This window comes from Salvia hispanica, unplaced genomic scaffold, assembly GCF_023119035.1.
Source record: "Salvia hispanica cultivar TCC Black 2014 unplaced genomic scaffold, UniMelb_Shisp_WGS_1.0 HiC_scaffold_135, whole genome shotgun sequence".
NCBI classification, from domain to species: Eukaryota; Viridiplantae; Streptophyta; class Magnoliopsida; order Lamiales; family Lamiaceae; genus Salvia; species Salvia hispanica.
In genome coordinates, this window is record NW_025951638.1 from 25474 (window position 1) to 47763 (window position 22290).

Genomic DNA, 22290 nt, shown 5'->3' on the forward strand with positions numbered 1-22290 from the left:
GTATTAGTTTTATAATAAAATATTAGTAGAAATGAGTTAGTGAAATATGAGGTCCATTACTAAAACTAGTAAAAGTGAAGTGAAACAAATTATATGGACAATTCGAAAATGATATATCAATCGAATTATCCTGACTGGAATAATTAATTCATTTCGTAATTTAGTTAATATTTATAAAAGGGAATTAAAAGGTAAACTTTCTAAAAGTCCCTTCATATATAGACTGCTCCTTTTTATGCACATTTATTACTATAATTAAATATTGATTACAAAAAAGGCGACTGTGATTAAATTTCCTTAAATACTCCGTCTATGAACAGCAAGCCCTCAAACCGACAAGCGATCTCATTAATTTCTCCGATCCGATTATTACAGTTGAAACCAGTTCCCACGCGCCATCATCCCCTTTTCCCTTCCTTTTAAATCCCTCTCTAGGGTTTCAAAATCCCCTCAATCAGAAAGGGGCGAAATCAAAGTTGCCCCTTTTATAAAGACTCCTTTTTTAACATTTCATCCCAACTCTCCCGATTTCAAATTAAGGGAATTTGGATGATTTCTGCGGAAATTTCAGAAATTCGGAAGGGGTTTTTGTAGAATCGATTGAAATTCGATCAATTTCGCGTTTCTGCGATGCCTTTCCCGTGGAAGAAGGTGAAGAGCGGCCGAATTTCCCGACTGGTCAACGACCACCTCCACATCTCCCAGAAGCGGCGCGACGGCTCCTCTCTGGTGGTGGAGACCGGTTTTCCGACTTCGTTGATCGATCTCTTCATCAAGAATCGCGAGAAATTGAAGAAGCCGTCGAAGAAGAAGCGCGGCGTTTGTGATCCGGCGGTTGAAGGATCGCCGATTTTCTGCCCTCCGCCGCCGCCGTCGCCGGTGGGATCGCCGCTGCGGCGAAGTGTTTCCCCAATTCCGCCTCCGCCGATTGAAATTCGAAACGCGGATGAGGCTGTGGAGGAGCGCGGCGGCGCTGAGAGCGGCGGGGAAGCGAGGGATAGGGAAGTGAATGGGGTTTTGGTGATGATTTTCAAGATTTTCACGGTGGTGGTTTTGGGGTTTTCCACTAAGAGACTCGCTTTAGGGATCACCATCTCGGCGGCCCTCCTCCTCCTCCTCGAATACGCCGGAAAACGCCGCCGCCGCCTCTCCCGGCGGCGCCGCCGATTGTGCAAACTAATTCTAGATTACTAATTCAAGAAATTCAAGTCCTCAATCACCGGAGATTCAACCGGAGAAGGAGATCACCGAGGAGAAATCGAAACCTGAATTTCGAGAAATCGAGGCCGTGGAGATGGCAATGAAGGTAGAAGAAGAGCCTCCCCTCTCCAAAAAAACAAGAAAAGCAAAGATTTCTTCCAAGATTAGGAAAATTGTTCTGATTCCAAAGAAATTCAGAGGTGCTAAAAAGGATCACAGAGATGATCACATTGCCGAGGAATCGGATAACGGAAACATAGCCTCGTCGGTTTCCGATCACAGAGAAGAAGATGTGAGGACTTCAATCTGTGAAGTAGAAGCAAAGATTGATGAAGATGAAGATGAAGGCGAAGATAAGGTCAACTCTGTGGAGGCTCGGAGATACATGGTGCTGTGTCTGATCGTGCTGGCTGGCCTCATCGGAGGCCGGCCTTTCGCCTTGTCCTGACGTTGGTGTGGTTGTTGGTGTTGAAAGTGATGATGTGGTTTAACGTTAAGTCCAGTTAGAAACATTTTTAAGGTTTTGGTTGTGGTTTGCACAGATGTTGAATATGACATACGGATGTAAATTTGGTAGATGGAAATCTTAAGTTAACCTATTTGTTGTCTGAATTTGATCATCTTGAGAAATATGATGATTGATGATGAATGTTTTGATTAGCTTTTTTGATAAAGATTAGGCGTGGAGATGTCATGAGCAAAGTGTAAAGTTTGCTGCTTTTTCGTGTTCACGGTATTCCCATTTGTGGGCACGGGAGATTAATTTGAGATCAAATTAAATTAGTTCGATATTAATTGAGATTAAATTGATTCAATCATAAAGTTAAAATTTTGGTTGGTTTGTAACGGAGTGTGAAATTCTTTGTGGAAAACTAAAAAATATATTCAAATTTTATTTATGTTTTTTCGGTTTGGTTTTGGAATATCGGAATTTAACTAAATTTGATTATTTCTTCAACAATTCGACATTCAATTCACTCACTCAAACAATTCTTTAATACTACTAAATTATATTCCCCGTCCCAGATTAGAGTTAGATATAGTTATGGCTAAGATTTTAAGAAATAGTTGGATTGTGTAATAAACGAAGTGAGATGGTGAGTGTAATAAATGTATGAGATTTAAGTGAGTCTTTTTGACTTTTGGTTTTTTATTTTTATTTTGGTTTATTTTAATGTAAAATACACTGATGTAATTTTACTGAACAATGGGGTAAAATTGTATGACCAAATATGAAAAATTTTAAATGGACTCTTTAAACCTGATTTGACTTTTACGACAAATAATGATCTTATTCTAATTTAGAGGAGTAGTAATCAATTTGACAAAATTCAATCTTTATCTCTATTGACTTTTTCTCTATGTTTTGAGTTTGTCGTCCACGCGTTGCTGCCGAATGGAATGAAATTTTTGCAATTGATTGGTTTCGTTGGTGGTTCAATTCAACCTTCTTTGTTGCTTCTTAATTTGTTTTATTAACCAAATTTCAAATTTAACTTTTTGCTAAAAATATCATTTTCCAATGGGAGAGTAAACGATAAAATATTACTATATCTTTTTAATTTTAATATATATAGTAAATCATTAAAATGGAGGAAACATTGGTCATTATTACCAATAAAGAAAGTTTTCATTATAACCATCCATTGCTAATTTGCTTTAACTTAATATGAACTTCACTGAAAATATCTATTCCTCTATTATTTCTGCTTTTTGTACTGAAATGATCCCATTTAATGGGGCCAATACACTTTAGATTTGTGTTCAAGTGCAGACAAAGATCAGGCTGCTAGGGAAATCACCACCTCATTGCTTTGTAAAGACAAAGAAAATACTAATAAAAGATAATTTTAGAGAACAAATTAAATGAGAATCCCCACTTCATTGACTTGAGTATCCTCTCCCTCACAATCACAGCATATTATTGAACTACGCTATTTTTCAAATAGAATCGTGGCTTGTCTTTACAGCTATGTTTTCCATTTATCTCATGGTGGGTTGGATTCATAAGTGTGACTATAAAGTGACACTAGTCCTACGTAACATCAAATATTGTCTAATTTTCTCTATCATTTCTCCCACTCTATCTTAGGATGCCACCGGTTTAGACTAGCGGTTTCGGTTCCGATTCAATGGTTTCGAGTATGTTCGTTGGTCTTTTACCCCTTTTTCGATTTTAGGGCAAAATTGGCGATTAATCATTGGTACGTTCGGATGATATGAATGATGCCGGTTCAAGAATTAGCAGCTTCGATTCCATAGAAACTAAAATTATAGTCAACTGAGAAGTGATATGTGCCATTTAAAACAGAATTTTTGAGTGATTTTCATTCAAAAGAAGAGCCACTTGTACATAATAAGGGGCAAATGTCCGCCAACATATTTTAGTTATACAATTATATTCTTTATTTGAAATAAATAATTTTCTTTATATACGCTCCACCTCAAACTCTTAAAAATTTTAATACATTTTTGCCTCAATTGAATTAATTTACTAGCTTTGTCTCTATATTCATTAGTATTTTTATTATTCTTTTTATTACTATTGTTTTGGACCAAACTCGGCAATTACTTGTTCATTATGGTTTCAAAATTCTTGAACCGAAATGAGACTGGTAGAACCAATATTTGAATTCCAATTCAACCCATAAGAGAATAGGAGACTATTAAGGTTCTATCTTGAAACCGTTGATCGAATCGAGTCAAATCGACATCTCGGTTTAACCACGTGACTCACAGCCCCACTTTTTTTCTTTTTACGAAATTTCTTTCAATTTTACATAAAAATCATTAGTGAAAGATATTTGTATCTTGTAAGTCAAAGAAAGCATAGCATTTCACATGACTAGTGTTGACTAGGGTGCATGTGAGAGGTTATCCGTGATGCCCAATATTTTAATTAATTAAATAATTAATTAAGATTCTCTTGATCCATATGTTAATTAGATAAGATAATATCTGAAGTAGCAACTGATGATAAGACGATTTTAATCCATAGTATGGTTCTGAGTATAGTCTTAATCATTAAGGAAAATAGATGAAACCCCAAAAAAAGAAAAAGAATAGAAAAGAATTGAAAGGTTTGGGATACATCTCATACGAATCTCAATTTTAATTCTAACGTATTCTATGGGGCAAATACCTAATCTTTGAACATTTATGTAACTAATTAATAATTTTTTGGAAAGCAATTTTGTTTGAACTAACTAGATTGGGGAAATTTGGGTTTAATTATTCTCTCCAGGCATTAATTAAAAGATAAATTGTCACTTTTCTTTACCACGAGATTCATGAACATCGTTGAAGATAACTTATATAAATTACAAATATAGTGACTAATAATAAGAAATGCACTTAGCATAGATAGCGAATTATTTAAATTTTAGATAGAGTGTTTGCTTTTGTTTATAAGTTTGATTTTGTCGACTTTTTGTTGATATATCTGTTGATCTGGCCTATTTCTGCACTCTTGCTTAATTTGTTGAACATTTCCTTTATATAAAAAAAGTATTTTGGGCATTCTATTGTTTTCACAAAAAAAAAGGCATATATTCTTTTTTATCTTGATTTATGTCGGAAGTTATATACACAGTATTATAATTTATGACTTTTATCAATATATATAATGGAAAGGGCATCATAATATTCCATATTTACAATGTTATCCAATAGATTACATTTTAACTAATCAGTCGTGCAATTGAAACATATTTAACTAAAATTTATAGGATGATCAGATCATTTATCTTAAACTGTGTTTCACATATCATCTTCTAAATATAATTTGCAACACTCTTTTTGTCATTTCAAACACACTATTCAACAATAATGGCTGTCTAGTAGTAATATACATTTATTTTTCTTTATTTACATAACCCTTCCACTATTTTTATAATCCATACACTTATTTTTTCCCACTTATTTTACAACAAAAATGCTCGAAGCCAAAAATTGGCGAGCAAAGTAAAAGTACGTAAACAATGCAAAACAATTGGGCCCGAGATGGATACCTGTAATTAAAAAAATATAAAAAAATAAGGAAATCACTCTAAAGACAAAAAATACATTTATAATTTATAAGGAGCTTGCAGCTTATCAACAATGGCATGGTCGACTTGGAAAGCTTTGGCTAACACATCAACATCGATCGATGGATCGAGCCAATACGGAGTTTGCGATGGCGATCACGCCGGGGTTTTGGCTGCTCAAAACGCAATCGTAACAGCTCGTTTTCCCAACATTCTGTTAAAAATGAATCAATCCAAATGGAAACGCGAAAACATCGCCTTTGCAGCACTTTCGAGATTAGCTTGTTCTCGGGTCCGACGTAACAAATCCCACGAGCACGGTGCCCTCAAGCACCGTCGCACCTCGAGGCGCGGGGTGGGGGTGGGCGGACCACCCTCGGGCGCGTAGTCCACACGCACGGTGGAGATACCGAGAGTGTTGAGCCCGGGGGTCTCAAGACGTGGGCCGGTTTATGAAGGATCCCATGGGATTTGAGGTGTTTCCAGGGATGTGTAGGCCCGGAAATGGAAGTGGTCGGCCTTCACTTGTTTGATCTAGGAAGTGAAGCCGTTCACCCTCACTACATTTAATTTAAAAATATCAGAAAATGTAAGTTACCTAGTACTCCATTAGTACAAAAATATGTACATCACATAATGATTTATTGATTTATATCGAAAACAATTACTAACCTGGACTTTTGAAATCGGCAACACAAAAATCTTGAAGAGGGCTTGATTCATAGGCTAGGGTTAGATAATTAGTGCTAGTGATTGTTGTAAGAATTAGGATTAATAGCATTGATATTGCCATTCTTGAGGTAAATTCGAATTATTGTGGTGCAAAACATAGGTGCAAGGCCTATATATATACACAAAAATATAATGTATTTTATATATATTGTTATGAGATAGTCAAAAGAGATAAAGTCGTAATTAACGAACTGGCCGTCTGATTCCAAGGTGTATATGAGTAAATATTATGCCCATGCAATTTTATCTATTCAAAATTTCACAATCTGAAATTATTAATTAGAACTTAAAAGTGAAAGATAGAAAGAAACATTTCGTCCGAATTATAGAGAGTGACATAATATGGAGTGATAGAAATTTTTAATTAGGCTATGACGTTGTGACTAATTTGACTATGTGTTAGGTTAAATGTTTTTGTACTACTAAGACAAAATCCTAAACATGATATCTAAAATAATGTAGTTTTAATAGCTGGGGCAGACCATGTAAATTGTAAATTATTATAAAGATATTTTTCGATATGATGCTAATGGAGTAATTATTAATTATGTTGGCAAACATGGCCAATTCAACATAAGCCAAGCTAAGATATTAGTGTCATTTGATTATACTGTAAGTATTTAACTATTTTGACCTTTTCGTTTGGATGCAACGTTATATACATACTTTTATCATAGTAGTATTATTTTTTTTCTTTCTAAAAAGTAAAATATTGTATTTAGTGGAGAGCATTTAAAGGATGATGACAATTTGTTTCAGTAACAAAGTCATTTGTGAATCATACAAAATCATTAGGCCTGAAAATTTAATCCGCGGGTTTCGGGTATTCCCACACGCCCAATATCCGACGGGTTATGGGTTCAAACCCGAAATAATGGGTTCGGGTACGGGTTTGAGTAGCTAATGTTAGGATTTTTCGGGTTTAGGGTACCCGAAACCCGTATTAGGGTATCCGATTAAACCCGATTAATTATGTATTTGTGATAAATATTTTTATTTAGTATAGGGCCTATGGCCAGTAGGGTAAATCTAGGGTAACTTTATTTAATCACATGTAGATTTATAAATTTTTCGTGTGCCTCACTTTTTCAAGTTCCTTCACGCCGTTGTTGCTCTCTTTTTGCCGTTTGCTCTCTTCTTTACATTCGTGCTCGGTTCATTTGCATTATTTATGTTCTTACTTGTTATCTTTTGAAAATATATAGTTAATTAGTTATGCTTTCTCCATTTTATTTACATGTTCATTTAATGTCTTAAAAAGTATTTTGATCTCTTTTATAATCCCTTTTATGTTTCAATTTATACAAAAAAAAAATTTATTTTAAAATTAAGTAGTATCTATTTGTCTAAGGTCTATTTTATATAATATAGAATTATAGTCAATAAATAGTATAAGTATTAGTGATTTTTAATAATTTCTATTCCCATCATAATTTAATTTATATAAAAGAATAAATTTTAAATATAATAATTCCGGGTTTGTGGGTACCCAATTAGTTGGGTTGGGACCGACGTGTATTAGTGGTCCGATCACATACGGTCGGTATTGGGTATGATATTTTTGAGATTTCGGTTCGGGTACCGAATTTTCGGGTTTGGTACCGCTGGTACCAACTTTCACTCCTAAAAATCATAGTACGGTAAGTATAAATAAAATTAAAACTTAAAATAAGCATCAATCCGTTGTAGTCTAGTTGGTTAGATACTCGGCTCTCACCCGAGAGACCCGGGTTCAAGTCCCGGCAACGGAATAAAATTTTTAATATTCAGTTTTTAATTCAAATTTTTGGACAGTAAATAAGAAAATAATTCTAATTTTAATGTTTGAAAAATTCAAATGAAAACATGAAGCTTTAAAATAATTTTAAAAACTGCAATAGTCAGTTTGTTGTTAAAGGCCCAATATTTAAACTGTTAGGTAAGCATGAGAAAATAACGATTGATCTAATTAATAGCCTGTTTTTAGTAAATATTCGATCATTTTAATATATACGTAATAAAATAATTACTAACTAAACATGAAATTAATAAATTTAACATCTAATTATAGAAATCATGCACAATCCCCCCTCTATCCTTGCCTTAGTAACACCTAAGGTACGGGATGCTTTAAACGCATCCCGCCCAATATAATCCGTTTGGGACGATACCATCCACATGCGTTGTAGATGCCCTTATAAGTATAACTTTTGACGTGTACGGCTAATCACCATTTACTTTACCGTCTGCTATAATTTGACCGAGAATCTTTTGATATTGTTAACTACCCTTCAAGTAATATTTTTAAATATCAAGACCTGCAAATGACTCTTAATATGTAAAAGATTTATTCCTTCAACGCTCATCAATTTTGTTATTGCTATAGGTGTTCTCGTGCAACCATACAAAACTAAGAAAATTATATCAACACAAAAATTAGCATTCGGAATTAATTTAACATTATTCAAATAAGTTTTCAATGTAAACTAATCATATTTGTGATGCCGGCAAACATTGGTATCATCGTCGAATTTTCGTAATTCGTGCGTATTCCCTGTGAATCTTTTTGCAAAAGCATATTTCATCGCACTGAAAAATAGAAAATTTTTTATCTTCAATTTAAGAATATACAACTCCATTCCGTGGAGAAAAGGCAAACAAAGTTAAGTTACTATTTGCGCCCCCAAGTTCGGCGACGACCTTAACGAACTGTTCGTGCAGCTCTATCGTCCATAGTAGCCGTTGCTTCAAATACAAAGTTCAAATTACGTACTATATGAGATAATAATCTGCACAACTAAACTCATTTTCACAATTTCTAAATTATCTATAAAATCTGTATGGTAAAATAAAGACAGTGTTTTACAAAAGTATACGTACACTACCCGCCAATCATTTTAATGGTGCTGTTGTAATTATTATAACTTTTGACGCGTACGGCTAATCCACGTTACTTTTCTATCTGCTATAATTTGATGAGAATCTTTTAATATTATCAACTACGCTATAAGTAATATTTTTTTTAATATCAAAACCTGCAAATGACTCTTGAGATGAAAAAGAGTTATTCCTTCAACGCCCATCGTTTTGAGATTGCTTTAGGTTAGACGTTCATGTGCAATCATACAAAATTAAGGAAAAAAGATATGAACACAAAAATATTAGCGTTTAAAATTAATTTAACATTATTCAAATAAGTTTCAATGTAACTAATCATATTTGTGATTGTGGCAAACATAGATATTTCTGTGCGTATTCCGTGTGAATCTTTTCGCAAAAGCATATTTCATCGCACTGAAAAATAGGAAATTTTTTATCTTCAATTTAAGAATATACAACTCCAGCCAAAAAAAAAATCGTGGAGAAAAAGGGAACAATGTAAAATTACTATTTGCGCCACCAAGTTCTCGCGGCCTTAACAAAGCTTCGTGCGGCTCGTCGTCCATCGTAGGCTGCTTTCGGATACCAATTTCTAATTATGTATATGAAATTATAAAGAAAATTACTTGTAACATAGTTGACAGTATCAAAAGATTCTCAGTCAAATTATAGCAGATGAAAAAGTATACGCAGTTTAACCGTACACGTCAAAAGTTATACTAATTACAACAAAACATAGTTTAAACTTTAAAGTGATTGGCGGCTAGTGTGCGTTTACTTTTTCAAAAAGTCACCTTCAATTTTCCTCATTCCGTATATATTGAAAACCAAACAAATTTTATTAGATTATTTGGAAATAAAAGTTTAACATTGTGATTGTGGCTGACATAGGTTTCATCGTCGAATTTTCATAATTATGTGCGTATTTCATGCCAATCTTTATGTAGAAGCATATTTCTATCGCATTGAAAAATAGAAAATTTTTTATCTTCAATTTTATAATATAGAGTGACAGCCAAAACAAATAAAATTTCATAAAAAAGAGAGAACAAAGTAGAATTACTACATGCGACACCGTGTTCGGCGACGGCCTTAACAAACTGTTGTGCAGCTCGTCGTCCACTTTAGCCGCTGTTTCGGACACAACTACTGATGGAAGTCCGAATCGGTTTCCTGCTGATTCTGTGGCAGTGCCAGTTCAATGGGGTGATGCTCATTCTCGTCTCCCGCGGGGGCGTGGCCCACCCGGAAGAGCCACTGCAACAGCTCAGCCATGCTGAATAAGTTTAGCTGTGTAAGAATGAATATAAAAAGACTATTGATTGTATAAGCAAAGCCCAACAACACAAATAAAATTGAGCCTGACTTGATAACTGGGGAAGATAACTACAATTGGGCCTGGGGGTTAAAAATAAGAATGGATTTAAAGAAAATTTTGGTTAAAATTGCCGAAAGGGAATAACCCAAAAAAAAGTTGCAGTCTTGAATAAGCCCAATAAACCTACACTAGTGAAAGGTGTGTATTAGTCAAAAAAAAAATTTAATTTTCTTTTTAAAGTTCTGACTTTGAGAGACTCATTTTCATGATAAAATAATAATAATAATAATAATAATAATAATACTAATAATAAATAATAATAATAACTACTTCCCGGGCCCAAGAATATCCCAAAAAAAATGTACTTTTAGTTGGAAATGAATTTTAAGAATATGCATTTTTAGTTAGACATGAATTTTAATGAACTAATAAAGTAAGAGAGAAGTAGAGGGAAGGTGATTAAAGTATTTTTAATAAAATGAGTTTTGCCTTATAAAGTTTCCAAAAAAAAAAAAAACATGTCGGGACAACTAAAAGGAAAACAATATTCCCCCCGCCAATAATTTAACCTTTTATCCGACACAGTTTTAAAAAAAACTAATGGAAAAGTTGGAAAAATTTTGGGGTGGGGTTACTTTTAAAGATTAGTTTTATAATAAAAGTGAGTAAGAATGAGTCGTAATAGGATCGATCCACTCCAAAAATGGAAAAGAAAAGGATAAATTAGAGGGCGACACGAAAAAGAATATTGGGGCAAATTAGTACCTATTCTTATAGGACGAGCAGTATAATAATAATAATTATATGTTGAGAACGTGCACTTAGATTGGTAGCTCAATGCCATTACTTTTCGGACAAGAAACTGCGCACCCAAAGCCACCCTATGACTTGGAATATATTTTCAATTCAATAAATATAATTTTATTTACAAAGTTTAAACTCATGAGATCAATCAACTGGCAAGAGATGGTTTAATTGATAATTTGATATTGGCTAGTCTCAATATAATTAAATCATATTAGGAGCAGCTATTATCATCGATATAACATTTGTCTGCAAATTAGTGACACAATTTTTTCCACGTGAAATTGAATATTAGAATATGAAAATAGATTTATACTAAAATTTAATAGCGCAAAAATACAATATACCGCCCAAAATAACGCTACATATGCCTTTATAATTTTTTTTAGCAACAAACTCTATTTCTCAAAAAATGTTTTGTCGAACTTCAAATTCTTAAATTAATGCTAGATATAGATGCATAGATTAATAGATAAAATAAATAAATAAAAACCCAACCTTGTAGCTAGGTTTTTATCATATTTTCCTGGAATAATAAATTCCGATACTAAAAATGGAGATGGCATCGGCAAATTCTTGCATAGGAACACGCATCTATTAAAAAATTTAATGTCTTATTTTGTGTATGAAATTAAAAAATAAAAACCCAAAAAAAGAGCAAAGAAAAAATTGGGAATAATTCAAAATTTTGGATCACTTTATGTTGTCTAGAAATGAGAATTCAATTTTTAGATTCAGGACGATTCTTGTAATAAATAAGACTATAATGATGTTGATTCATAAAGAAAATGCAATACATTGCACATAATTTATTGTACATTTTTATCATGATATAATTGAGAATATATCTAAATTAATTTGACTGAATTTTTTGATATAACATTTTGCAATTTGTCCTTTATAAATTGTTCTTGTTTTTTTGCTATAGATTTCAAATTTACTTATCTAATCTTATTAAGCTTATAATTAAATATTCATAAACTTTAATTACTAGCATTAATTACTTAAATAATAACTATGCAATTCTTGAACATTGGTTTTATTTCAGCATTGATTGCGTGTGGTTGGCCGAACACTAGGTTTGTTATTTTTCAATATATATGTATAACCATGGAAGATTTTGGCTTGGCTTTGTCTTTTTTAAGAGGAATTTCAATTCATAGATTAGGCGAGATCATTTTAAAAAAACCTCTAGGCTCTAAGCAATTAGAGAAATTATTAGTTCAACACATTGACCGAGAAGTATAACTACCTAATTTAGCTAAATTAATGTAAGTGCGTATCATGTTTATAAAATTAAATGGTCAATTTTTTGGGGGTGGGATTTTTTACTTGTTTTTAATCTTATTTTTATAGAAGTTTTTTTTTAATCATACTATTTCATCGGGTTTTTTAAATTTTCCCCAAATTGATACCACCCAAATTTTTCCCCTGGCATTAATCATTTGAAAATTCTAAATTTTTTTGATATATTTTCCATTTTTTTCTATTTAGTTGTGTTCGAAATATAAAATTTTGTGGTTGGATTTTTTTTGGGGGTTAAAACATAAAAAATTGATGTGAATTATGAATAACATAAATTTGATTTAAAATTTTTGGTATGCATTGTGAGTTTCCTCAAATTCCATTCAATCTAAAATAGTTTTTTTTTTTATAAATTAAATATGGTTTTTTAAATTTCAATAAAAATTGATTATATTTTTACGGATGTAAATCCATCAATTCAACTCTTAAAGTTTAATAAATCCTTTTGCCGGGGGTTTTAAAAAATAAAATTTTTTTTGGCTCAGTACCATTATATTTTTTGAATATAATAGGGATTGATTTTGTTGAAAATACTTTTTGTGAGGGTATAAAATTAAATTAGGGCATTCTTTTGGTCGCCGGTTGATCGGTTTTAAACCAGATGGGGCATTAACATAAATTTTTAAAGGGTTTGGGTTTTCGGGTTTTTCGGTTTTTAAAATTTTATTTCGGTTTGATTTGGTTAATTTTGAACCGAACCCGACCTTTTTGATTGGGGAAAGAACCGAACCAAGGTTAAATTGGTTTTGGGTTCCCCGGGGCTTCTAAATAAATTACATTTTTGGGCTTGGGTTTAAAAGGTTTTGGTTCGGGTTTGAGCCGAAAACGACCAGTAAACAGCACCCTTAAAATTTAAAAGCATTGATATATTACTGTTTAAAAAAAGGCAGTGAACTTTCGCAAAATATAGGATCGAACTCCCTTTAAAATGCTCTATATTTTTCGCAATCCCAAAAGACTGAAAATTAAAACCCATTCGATTCTACCATTTTTAAAAGGGTTCTGAATTACTTGACATTTTATTAAATTGCGTAGATAATAAATTATAATCCTGATTTTTACGATTCTTTATGTTTTTCCAGCAGACTCTTTATGTTTATGTAATTAAAATAATAAAGTAATCTTTTTACCAATAGGGTTTAAATAGTAGTTAAACAGGAGCGTTAAAACAGAAAATATTGATTGTAATTAAAATATTAAAACCTATATCAACAAGTTTAGTTAGAAGCAATATGGAGCTGTATTGACTATTACTTGATCTTGATGTTCATATTCAAACCCTTAAAACCCCGCCCTTGTTGGGACACTTTGGCCCGAAGTTGTTAACCAAAGGCTAAAAAAAAATTTTAAATTTTATAATACATTATATATCCCAATGTTTTGTTAAAATGCAACCCCAAAGGGGCTGTGCCCCCTATCAAATATTATAAGCAACAACAATTTAGATTCGTATGCGTTTTGGGATTCTTGGAAAAAACTTTTTGGGTTCGGATTTTTATATTCTACCCGGTTTTCTTTGGCTTTTTTTTCCCTACGTTATTATTCTCGTTAAAATGATTATTTTGAATGGTGGTATGGTGTTATTTTAGTTTTCGTTTTTCACCCCACCAGGTATATATATATAGTTGTGACTGCGGAATTTGGAAATCAAAAAATTCTGGGAACATATTCGTTGTTACTCTACTTGCCAAAATATGAACACGACGAATAAAGTTTCATAGCCTAATTATGTTGGCTTTACTTTTTAAATGTATAAATTGTTAATACAATATTCTGAACTCTCCTCAATTTCTCGTTGAATTCATCAATATGAGCTTAATTTGGGAGTTCGATTCCCATCCACACCAGCATCAGCAACAAGCGGATCAATCCGCCGCCCTGTGGGCCCGGCCGCCTTCGACTTCACGCGCACATGGAGGAAAAGGCGGCCGGGGCGCGCCCTCGAGGCCAGCGTGCCCCTCCGCGAGCCGCGGGCCCCTTCCCCGCTCCTGGGGGGCGGCAAGCGCGTGCGCCCCATCCTCGCACCCGCGGGGGCGGGCTGTGGGGGGGCCCAGCGCCCCGGGGTGCCTCCCCCGCGGTGGAGATGGTCCCACCTTCCCCGATCCCGACGACCCCCGGGGCATGGACGACGACCTCCCCCGGCCGGCCCTCCGCCGGGCCTTCGCGAGTCCGTCGCCGTCCTCCCCGGGGGACCCCCCCTGTCCCTCCTTCGAGCACTTTGCGCCGCCCTGGCGTCACCCCGGACGGGGTCGTCCGGGCCCGCAGAGCTCGGACGCAGCATCGCTCAGAGGGGTGGGGGGAGGGCAGGTGGCGGACATCTCTTCAAAAGGGGGTGCCCGGGGGGGGGCCCGGAGGGGCGGAGACATCCCTGCCAAGACGGCGGCGCTGCTGGAGGCGGCGGCGGTGATGGGGGCGACGTGGGCGGCGCCGGGGATGAGGCGGTGGAGAGGCGAGGAGGCGCGCGGGGGTGGGGCTGCTGTTTCAGGTGGTGGACGACATTCTGGACGTGACGAGGTCGTCGGAGGAACTCGGGAAGACGGCGGGGGAAAGGGCGTGGCGGCGGACAAAGGGGACGTATCCGAAGCTGCTGGGATTGGAGAAATCGATGGAGTTGGCGGAGGAATTGAAGAGAAGGCTATGCTCAGATGGATGGTTTGATGAGGACAAGGCTGCTCCCCCTTGATTGCTTTGGCTAATTACATTGCTTACAAAAACAATTAATTTGGAAAACACATCTTGTTGTGTAATCATACTACATTTTTATTTGATGATGAAAATTAAAGTAATCACTTGTAAAAGCACGGTTGCAATGGACACATATATAAATATAATGGATAAATGGACAAAGGGTTTTAAACGCTTTTTGAAAAGGGTTTTTTATAGTACATACTAAAGTGTTAAATTTTTTCCCAAATTTTTATGTAAATTGTTAGGCAAAAGCTATATCTGACAGAAAGAACAATTTGTAATGGGCAAGACTAAAGGCAAAATTTATTTTCACTAATTTTCTTTACGCAGAAACAAAATATATTATTGGGGTTTTCATTGTAGTAAATTGGATCGTTTGGGATTTGTAGAATAACTTCCATACCCCCGTATAAATAGGCAAACATGAGAAAAACGGGGCCTATAAAACAAAATTACCCTTTTCCAAATTTTATAAAACGTTTTAAAAATCCAAAAAAAAGGTCCCCCGTTACGATTTTTAAATTTTTTCTTAAAAAATTAAAAAGGATCCCCCGGGGCCCTTTTTCGGGGTTAAAAAAAAACCGGATTTGGGTTTTTTTGGGTTTTTTTTTCCCAAAAAATCGATTTTATTAATTTTAATTTATTAACTGTCCGATTTCTGAGTTTTTTGATCTAGTAAAATTATGAGGATCGATTTAAAATTTCTAGCTAGTTTATATGTCTAAAATTTTTTGTTTTTCTTAATTTATAAAATGTTTTTGTTTTTTTGTTTAGATTTCTAAATAAATAATCCAAATAAAAAATTTAAATTTTGAGTGAATTTTAAATTTTTTTGTTAAAATAAAAGGTCTATCCAAAGAAGGATGATATATTGCATTAAATTTTAATAAACTAATTACTGAAAATTAATAAATTTAATAAATTTTGTCAACATTTAATTATTGATTGGTGGGTCGACCGAACACTAGCTTTGGGGGAATTTTGGCATGCCTTTGTTTTTAATAAAAGGAAGATAGATTCATCGACTAGATTAGGAAATCATTTTTAACATGTCTTAAGCCAATTGGGTACATTATTAGTAGTTCAACTCATTGATTGAACAAATATTAGTACTCCCCCTTTAGTTAATGAGTCTTTTTTTATTTTAAATTTTAAGAATTACCAATTTTATTTTCAAAAACTACTATCTTTTTTTATTTGTTCTCTTCGCTTTTTTACTTTTCCATTTAACACTTTTTTTTAAACCCCCTTTAAAAGAAGCCCCTTTTAAACAAAAAGGGAAAACTGCCTAATTTAGCTGTTTAGTGCATGGGGGGATCGCCTATTATGGGGGCCCAGCGGGGTGCAGATGGGGGCAAACTGCATATTGGCTGGGTCATGTTCCAACCGGCAACAGAAAAAAAAAAATTAATTTTGAACCTTCTTTTCCTTTTTTTTCTCTGTTTGGGGTTTTAAATTTTGTGGCATGATCAAAATTTTTGGTTATGGGTCGTGGGTGTTCGTATCAAATCCAAAATCTAAGGATATATGAATAACGTAGGTATCCCAAAATTGTAGCATGTAAGCATTCAAAAAATTATTAGTACTTATTTTATAGACAAAAGGCTAATCGCCGGAAAGTACAAAATTTAGAGGTTAATTCTGGTCTTTATCATAAACTTTGAATGTGGTGAAAAATGTATTACTCCCGGCCCATTAGCCCTTTTTATTTCCCCATCCCCAAAAAGAGTCCCCTTCATTTTTCCATAAATAGAAGGGCCCACATTATCTCAAATTATTCCTTTTATTATAAAAACCCAAAATAAAAAAGGGCCCACATTCCACTAACTCAATTCATTCACATTTTATTATAAAACCAAAATAAAAAAATCCCCCTTCCCTAAATTTTTCAACCAACTTTTCTTTTCATTTTTAAAACTCGTCCCCAAAAAATGACTTAATGGAGACGGGGAAAGATAATTTTTTTTAAAAATTTTTGTTTTCCAAAAGTTAAACGATTTCTTAAAAATTTGATTTGTCAAAAAGCTCTTCAAATAGGGTTTAAAGGGTATATAAAAAATATAACGATAAAAATATAACTCACACTTTACTAACTTCTTCTTCTGTCCAAAAATGTGACATTCGGGGATGAAGTAATTTATTTAAGTTTGCTTTGAATTAAAAAAGGGGGAGATGTTTTTGTGATTCATTTATTCAACCCTTTAAAAATAATAAATTAGTTGACAAATCTTCAAAATATATTTAATCTCGCTCAGTACCAAGCTATATATGTAAGTTACGAAATTAAATAAATGTTGCTATAAGTTATGCCCTTTTTTTGCACCGAAGCAAAAGGCAAGTCACGCACTGAATAATAGGGGACGATTTTTTTTAAAAGAAATTTTTTTTAAAGGAGTTAAAAATGTACTACTACACAATCTCATCCACAAAAGCCTTTGTTTCTTCCTCTATAACTTTAAAGAAAAATTGAAGATCATAATAAAAGAGAAATATTATGTTACATACTTTATGTGAATGAACATCGTTATTGAGGTTTTTTCCCGTTTAGTCCATTTAACATTATTTGGGGTCATTGAGGATCGTATTTAGCATCTTTTTTTTTTTTGTTGTATAGTATATTTGTTGTACAATTAAATACATTAAAATTATTATTGACATACTTATTTATAAAAATTACATGTAAATCATAACTTGAGTGAATAATTTGTGAAATTAATTAATAATATCAATAAAATTTTCCCAAACCTTTTGAATTAAATAAAATAAAATAAAAACCCAAACAAAATAGTCATCCCCAGTGCCTTTTTTAATTTAAATTGTTCGGGAAATCTCGGGCGTTGGTTTTTTTGGTTGGAAAAAGTTACTCCCCCTTTTTCAATTAAAAAATTTTGTTTTTATTTTAATCACCACCAATAAGAGTTCCAGGTTTTTAATTAATTTTTAAATTAAAGAGGCCCCATTCCATTCTTTTTCCCCTTTTACATATCATTTAAAACTAATATATACAAGTGGAACCCCATTCCACTAACTTTCTTCCACCTACTTTCTTAATATTTCTTAAAAACCCCCGCCATTTAGAAATGAGACTCTTAATCGTGGGCGGGGGGAGTACCAATAATCCATTAAGGCCATATTAGGTTTCCGGAATTTCCTCAAAAAATAATCCCATTCCTTAAATTTTAAATTCTTATATTTTACTAGCAAACTTTTTGTGTTTACGCCATTGGTAATATGCAATTTTTTTAAAATGATGGACTAAACGAGGTGTTGCACATGGAAAAATGGTGTCATGATGCTTACATTATTCATGAATAAAGTCTTATTTTCGTTCAATTTTTAACAAATGGAAAAAATAAATAAAACAATTAGTAGAACAGTGGAATGTGAATTATCCCCTTTTATATACCTCATTTTTCCCCCAAAGATACGTATCACTATTTTCATTTTATTCCATCTCTTGTATCCCTTTCCCTTTTCATTTAGGATTTTTTTTTTCCCGGAAAAGGGCCGACTCTCGTTTCCCATAATACTTGAATCAATTTTTGTCTATATCTCTTTATTTTTTTCATTTTTGCATTAAATCTCGTTTAAACCCCCAAAATGTATAATTAACTTTACTATTTGTCTATTGAGAAAACAAGCAAAAGTGAAATTTTATTAGGGTATGGATGAATTAAAATCACATTCCACTAATTTCTTTTTTCAATTTTTCTCATAAAGTTAAATAATTTTTAAAATAAAACGATCAAATATGAGATATTTATTGGGCATTAAAAGAGTACTCCCCGTCTCCAAAAAGGGTTGCCCCATTTTTTTTTACATTGGTCGTTTAATTTCTTTATTTTTGGTAGTGGGTTACCGTTTTTTTTCATTCCTTTTTCCTTTTTATTATAAAATTATTTTTAAAATGGGGCCACCCCATTTTTTTTTTCCGGCTTTTTTTTAAATTTTCTTAAAACCCTTTAAAGGGCCAGTGGGGAAAATTTTTGGGGAAAGGGGAAAAAAATTCTTGATTATCAACACATAGCACCTGGTGTAGACTTCGTGGAAAGCATGTTGGTAATTCGTTGCCTAAATACAAAATACGACATTTCTTTGAGTTTCCACCCTATTTATTTTGCATGCATTTTTTTTCAATTTAAATCTCTCCCCCGAGTTCGGCGAAATGAGCCTAATTTGGAGTCCGTTTCCCGGAACACAACCCGCACCAACAAGCTCATGTTAAACCCCCGCGCCGCCCTCCCGCGATCGCCGCCGCCCTCTCCCGGGAGGGGGCCACCTTGGGCTTCACGCGCGCAATGGAGGAGAAGGCCGCGCGGGGGCCCGCGCCCCCGGGGCCCGGCGGTCCCCCTTTTCCCGGACCCGCGCCTGGTGCGGGCCATGCGCTCCGCTCCTGGCGGCGGCAAGCGCGTGCGCCCCATCCTCTGCCTGGCCGCGTAAAAACTCGTGGGCCCCGGGCCCAAAACCCCCCCGATGCCGTCCGCCTGCGCCGTGGAGATGGTCCCACCATGTCCCTCACCCCACGACGACCCCCCCTGCATGGACGACGACGACCTCCGCCGCGGCCCTTACCAGCCACCGGGCCTTCGGCGAGGCCGTCGCCGTCCTCGCAGGGGACCCTCCTGTCCCTCTCCTTCGAGCACGTTGCGTCCGCCACGCCCGGCGTCACCCCGGACAAAATCGCCCGGGCCATCGCGGGCTGGGAGCGCGTGGGCCCCAGAGGGGCTGGGGGGGAGGGCAGGTGGCGGACATCTCTTCCAAAAGGGGGTGCCCGGGGGGGGGCTGGAGCAGCTGGGTACACCCCCTGCACAAGACGGCGGTGCTGCTGGAGGCGGCGGTGGTGATGGGGCGATCGTCGGCGGCGCCGGGGAGGGCGGTGGGGGGTGAGGAAGTTCCCCGCGGCGCGTGGGGCCCGCTGTTTCAGGTGGTGGACGACATTCTGGATGACAAGTCCCTCGGAGGAGCTCGGGGAAGGCGGGGGGAAGGGCGTGGGACGGACAAGGCGACGTATCCGAAACTGATGGGGGTGGGAGGTCGAGGGGGTTCGGGGAGGGTGAAAGGGGGGGCGTATGAGCAGATGGCGGTGTTTGATGAGGGCCCAAAGGGGGCGCCTTTGCTTGCCCCTTTGGGTGATTTCATTGCCTATAGGAATAATTAGTTTGGAAAAAGGGGAAAAACCTCTTGATTATTGCTTGATTTTGATCCCCCTCTTGTGTTTTACACTTGAATATTAGTTAATAATTGGCATGGCAAGGATGAAAAAAGGATGAATAAGGAATAAATGGCTATTAGAGTGGGGGAATTATCGAATACGATTTTTTTTTTTTAATTTTTTTTGATGAAACGTAGATTACCTGTTAAGAGTATCCAAAAGGGCATGAAGGGGGACATTGAGCGTGCCACGTTGGAGGAGATGTCACGCACACCAATATGGGTGCTTTTGGGGTTTTCCATTTGTTTAAATAAAGGGGGGACACGTGTAGGGTAGACGAGGTTTAAGTCCCTTGGGCCCAATTTTTATTGAAATTTTAAGTAAACCATTATACAAAATTATGTCAATGATCTAAATTGATTTTACTCTATGTTTTTTTAATAAATATTAGAATGCATAGCATCGCCCACTACCAATCTTTTCTTTCCTACGTTTTTATCTAGTTGAAACAATTTTTTTAAAAAGGGGTTATATTTTCATTTTTTGTGTGTGTAGGGTTGTTGATGCCTTGAACAAAAGGCGGGAGTTCTATTTTAAGGCATTATATTCTCACCCTTTTTTTCTAGTTGATCTTTTTTTTAAACGTAAGTTCTTTAGTTGAGTCTTTTATCATATGATAACATTTTTTTTTTTCTTTTTTGTCTCTCTACTTTATTCACTTTATACTTTATTTTCTCTCTTTTTTTTTATCTATTTTTTTAACCCCCCCCTTATTTCTCTATCCAAAAAATATTTTAAATTTTGAAAAAGGGGAATATAAGTTAGTAATATTTGGGTAAAGTGGAGAAATAATATGAAAAGTGTTTTACCTTAGTTGAGGGGTTAGGTTTGTAGTGGAATGATAGTATGGAATGAAGAATAATATTTCTCCCTCAACATTTGGGCCCTTTCTTTTGGGTACATGAATTTGGAGATAGTTGTTTAGTGGGGTAAGTGGAGTTGGTAGTAGGTAAATTTATACCATAAATAGAAATGGTTAATGTATTGGGCACAAAAGTGGAATGAATCTAATATCTTGAGATGGGGGGTACTACTTCTCAATGCCAAAACACACATGAATTCGAAAAGGAGTATATGAAAATCTAATTTTATGAACTAGGGGAGGGGGCGAAATATTTATCATGTTGTTAGATGCCAACCCTCTAATTTAATTTGGGAACCTACGAAGACTATATAGTTGAGCCAACTAATCTTGTGACAATACTAACCCGAACATGGCCTAAAAAAGAATTCTAGTAGTAAATAAAATTCTACCATACCTTTCCCTTTAATCTTTTTTAAGCCCCCACAATTAATTTGCTCATTTCTAAACCCCCCTGATAAAAAAAAAGTTACTAGTATTAGATTTGAAGACACAAAAACTATTTTTCAAAATTTCAACAAAAAAAAATCAATTGATTAGTGTTTTTTCAAAAAGCATAATGTGTTGATTGAAATTTGAATTTGATATCTCAAATTTATCCTAATTTTATCTAAAAATTTTTAAATCAAAATTTAACGAGATGCGCCCGGATGCATGCATCATTATATTTTTTGGAAAGCAAACCCAAGATTTAAATTTGAAGGTCAAAAAAAAAGGAAAAAAAAGCTTGATTTGAATGTCACCATAAAATATAAATAAAAATGTATTAATATGGACAAAACCCTTTGGGATATACCCAAACCAACCCATATTTATCAAAATTTTTTTTTTCAAAATTTTTTTTTCTCTATTTCGCAATTGTGATTGTATATAAAACTGTATTAAATGTGTTAAACCAAAAAATTTGTTTTTTCTCTTTTCTATTAAAATAATTTTTCCCCCGGGCCCCCCAAAAAATAAAAAATAATTAAATAATTAGCTGGGTTTAAACAGAAAAAACGCTCAAATTTTAAACCTTTGCCCTTGCGCTTGATTTTTTCGAACCCCAAAATTTAAGGTCTCCCCGACGACCCCTCTCTCTATCATTTTTCTCTCTCTCTCTCTGAATTCACATTCTTCTGGAAATACCCATTTTTCAGTAATCGAAAAACCCTCAAAACCAAAACCCTTTTCACCCACCCACTGAGTGTTTAGGGAAACCCCAAAGTTTGGGAGCTTGATGAAAGCGCCATTGACTGGATCAGGGAAATTTTTTTTTTCATGACCCCCAAAAAATTCCCAA

At 35.0% G+C, this 22290-nt stretch overlaps 1 protein-coding gene and 1 non-coding gene across 2 annotated transcripts; both read left to right on the plus strand.

Moving 5' to 3' along the window:
* The first annotated feature begins 489 nt into the window (after positions 1–489).
* LOC125198292 lies at positions 490–1194 on the plus strand. The gene has a single exon (XM_048096671.1). The coding sequence runs from the start codon at positions 631–633 to the stop codon at positions 1192–1194; it is 564 nt and encodes a 187-aa protein (XP_047952628.1). The 5' UTR covers positions 490–630.
* A 6445-nt stretch (positions 1195–7639) lies between these two features.
* Positions 7640–7711, plus strand: TRNAE-CUC. Its single transcript has one exon. It is a non-coding gene; the product is annotated as a tRNA-Glu (tRNA).
* Positions 7712–22290: the final 14579 nt, after the last annotated feature.

Coding starts and splice junctions, on each gene's coding strand:
- LOC125198292 (XM_048096671.1), top strand. CDS start 631: ATGCCTTTCCCGTGGAAGAAGGTGAAGAGCGGCCGAATTTCCCGACTG.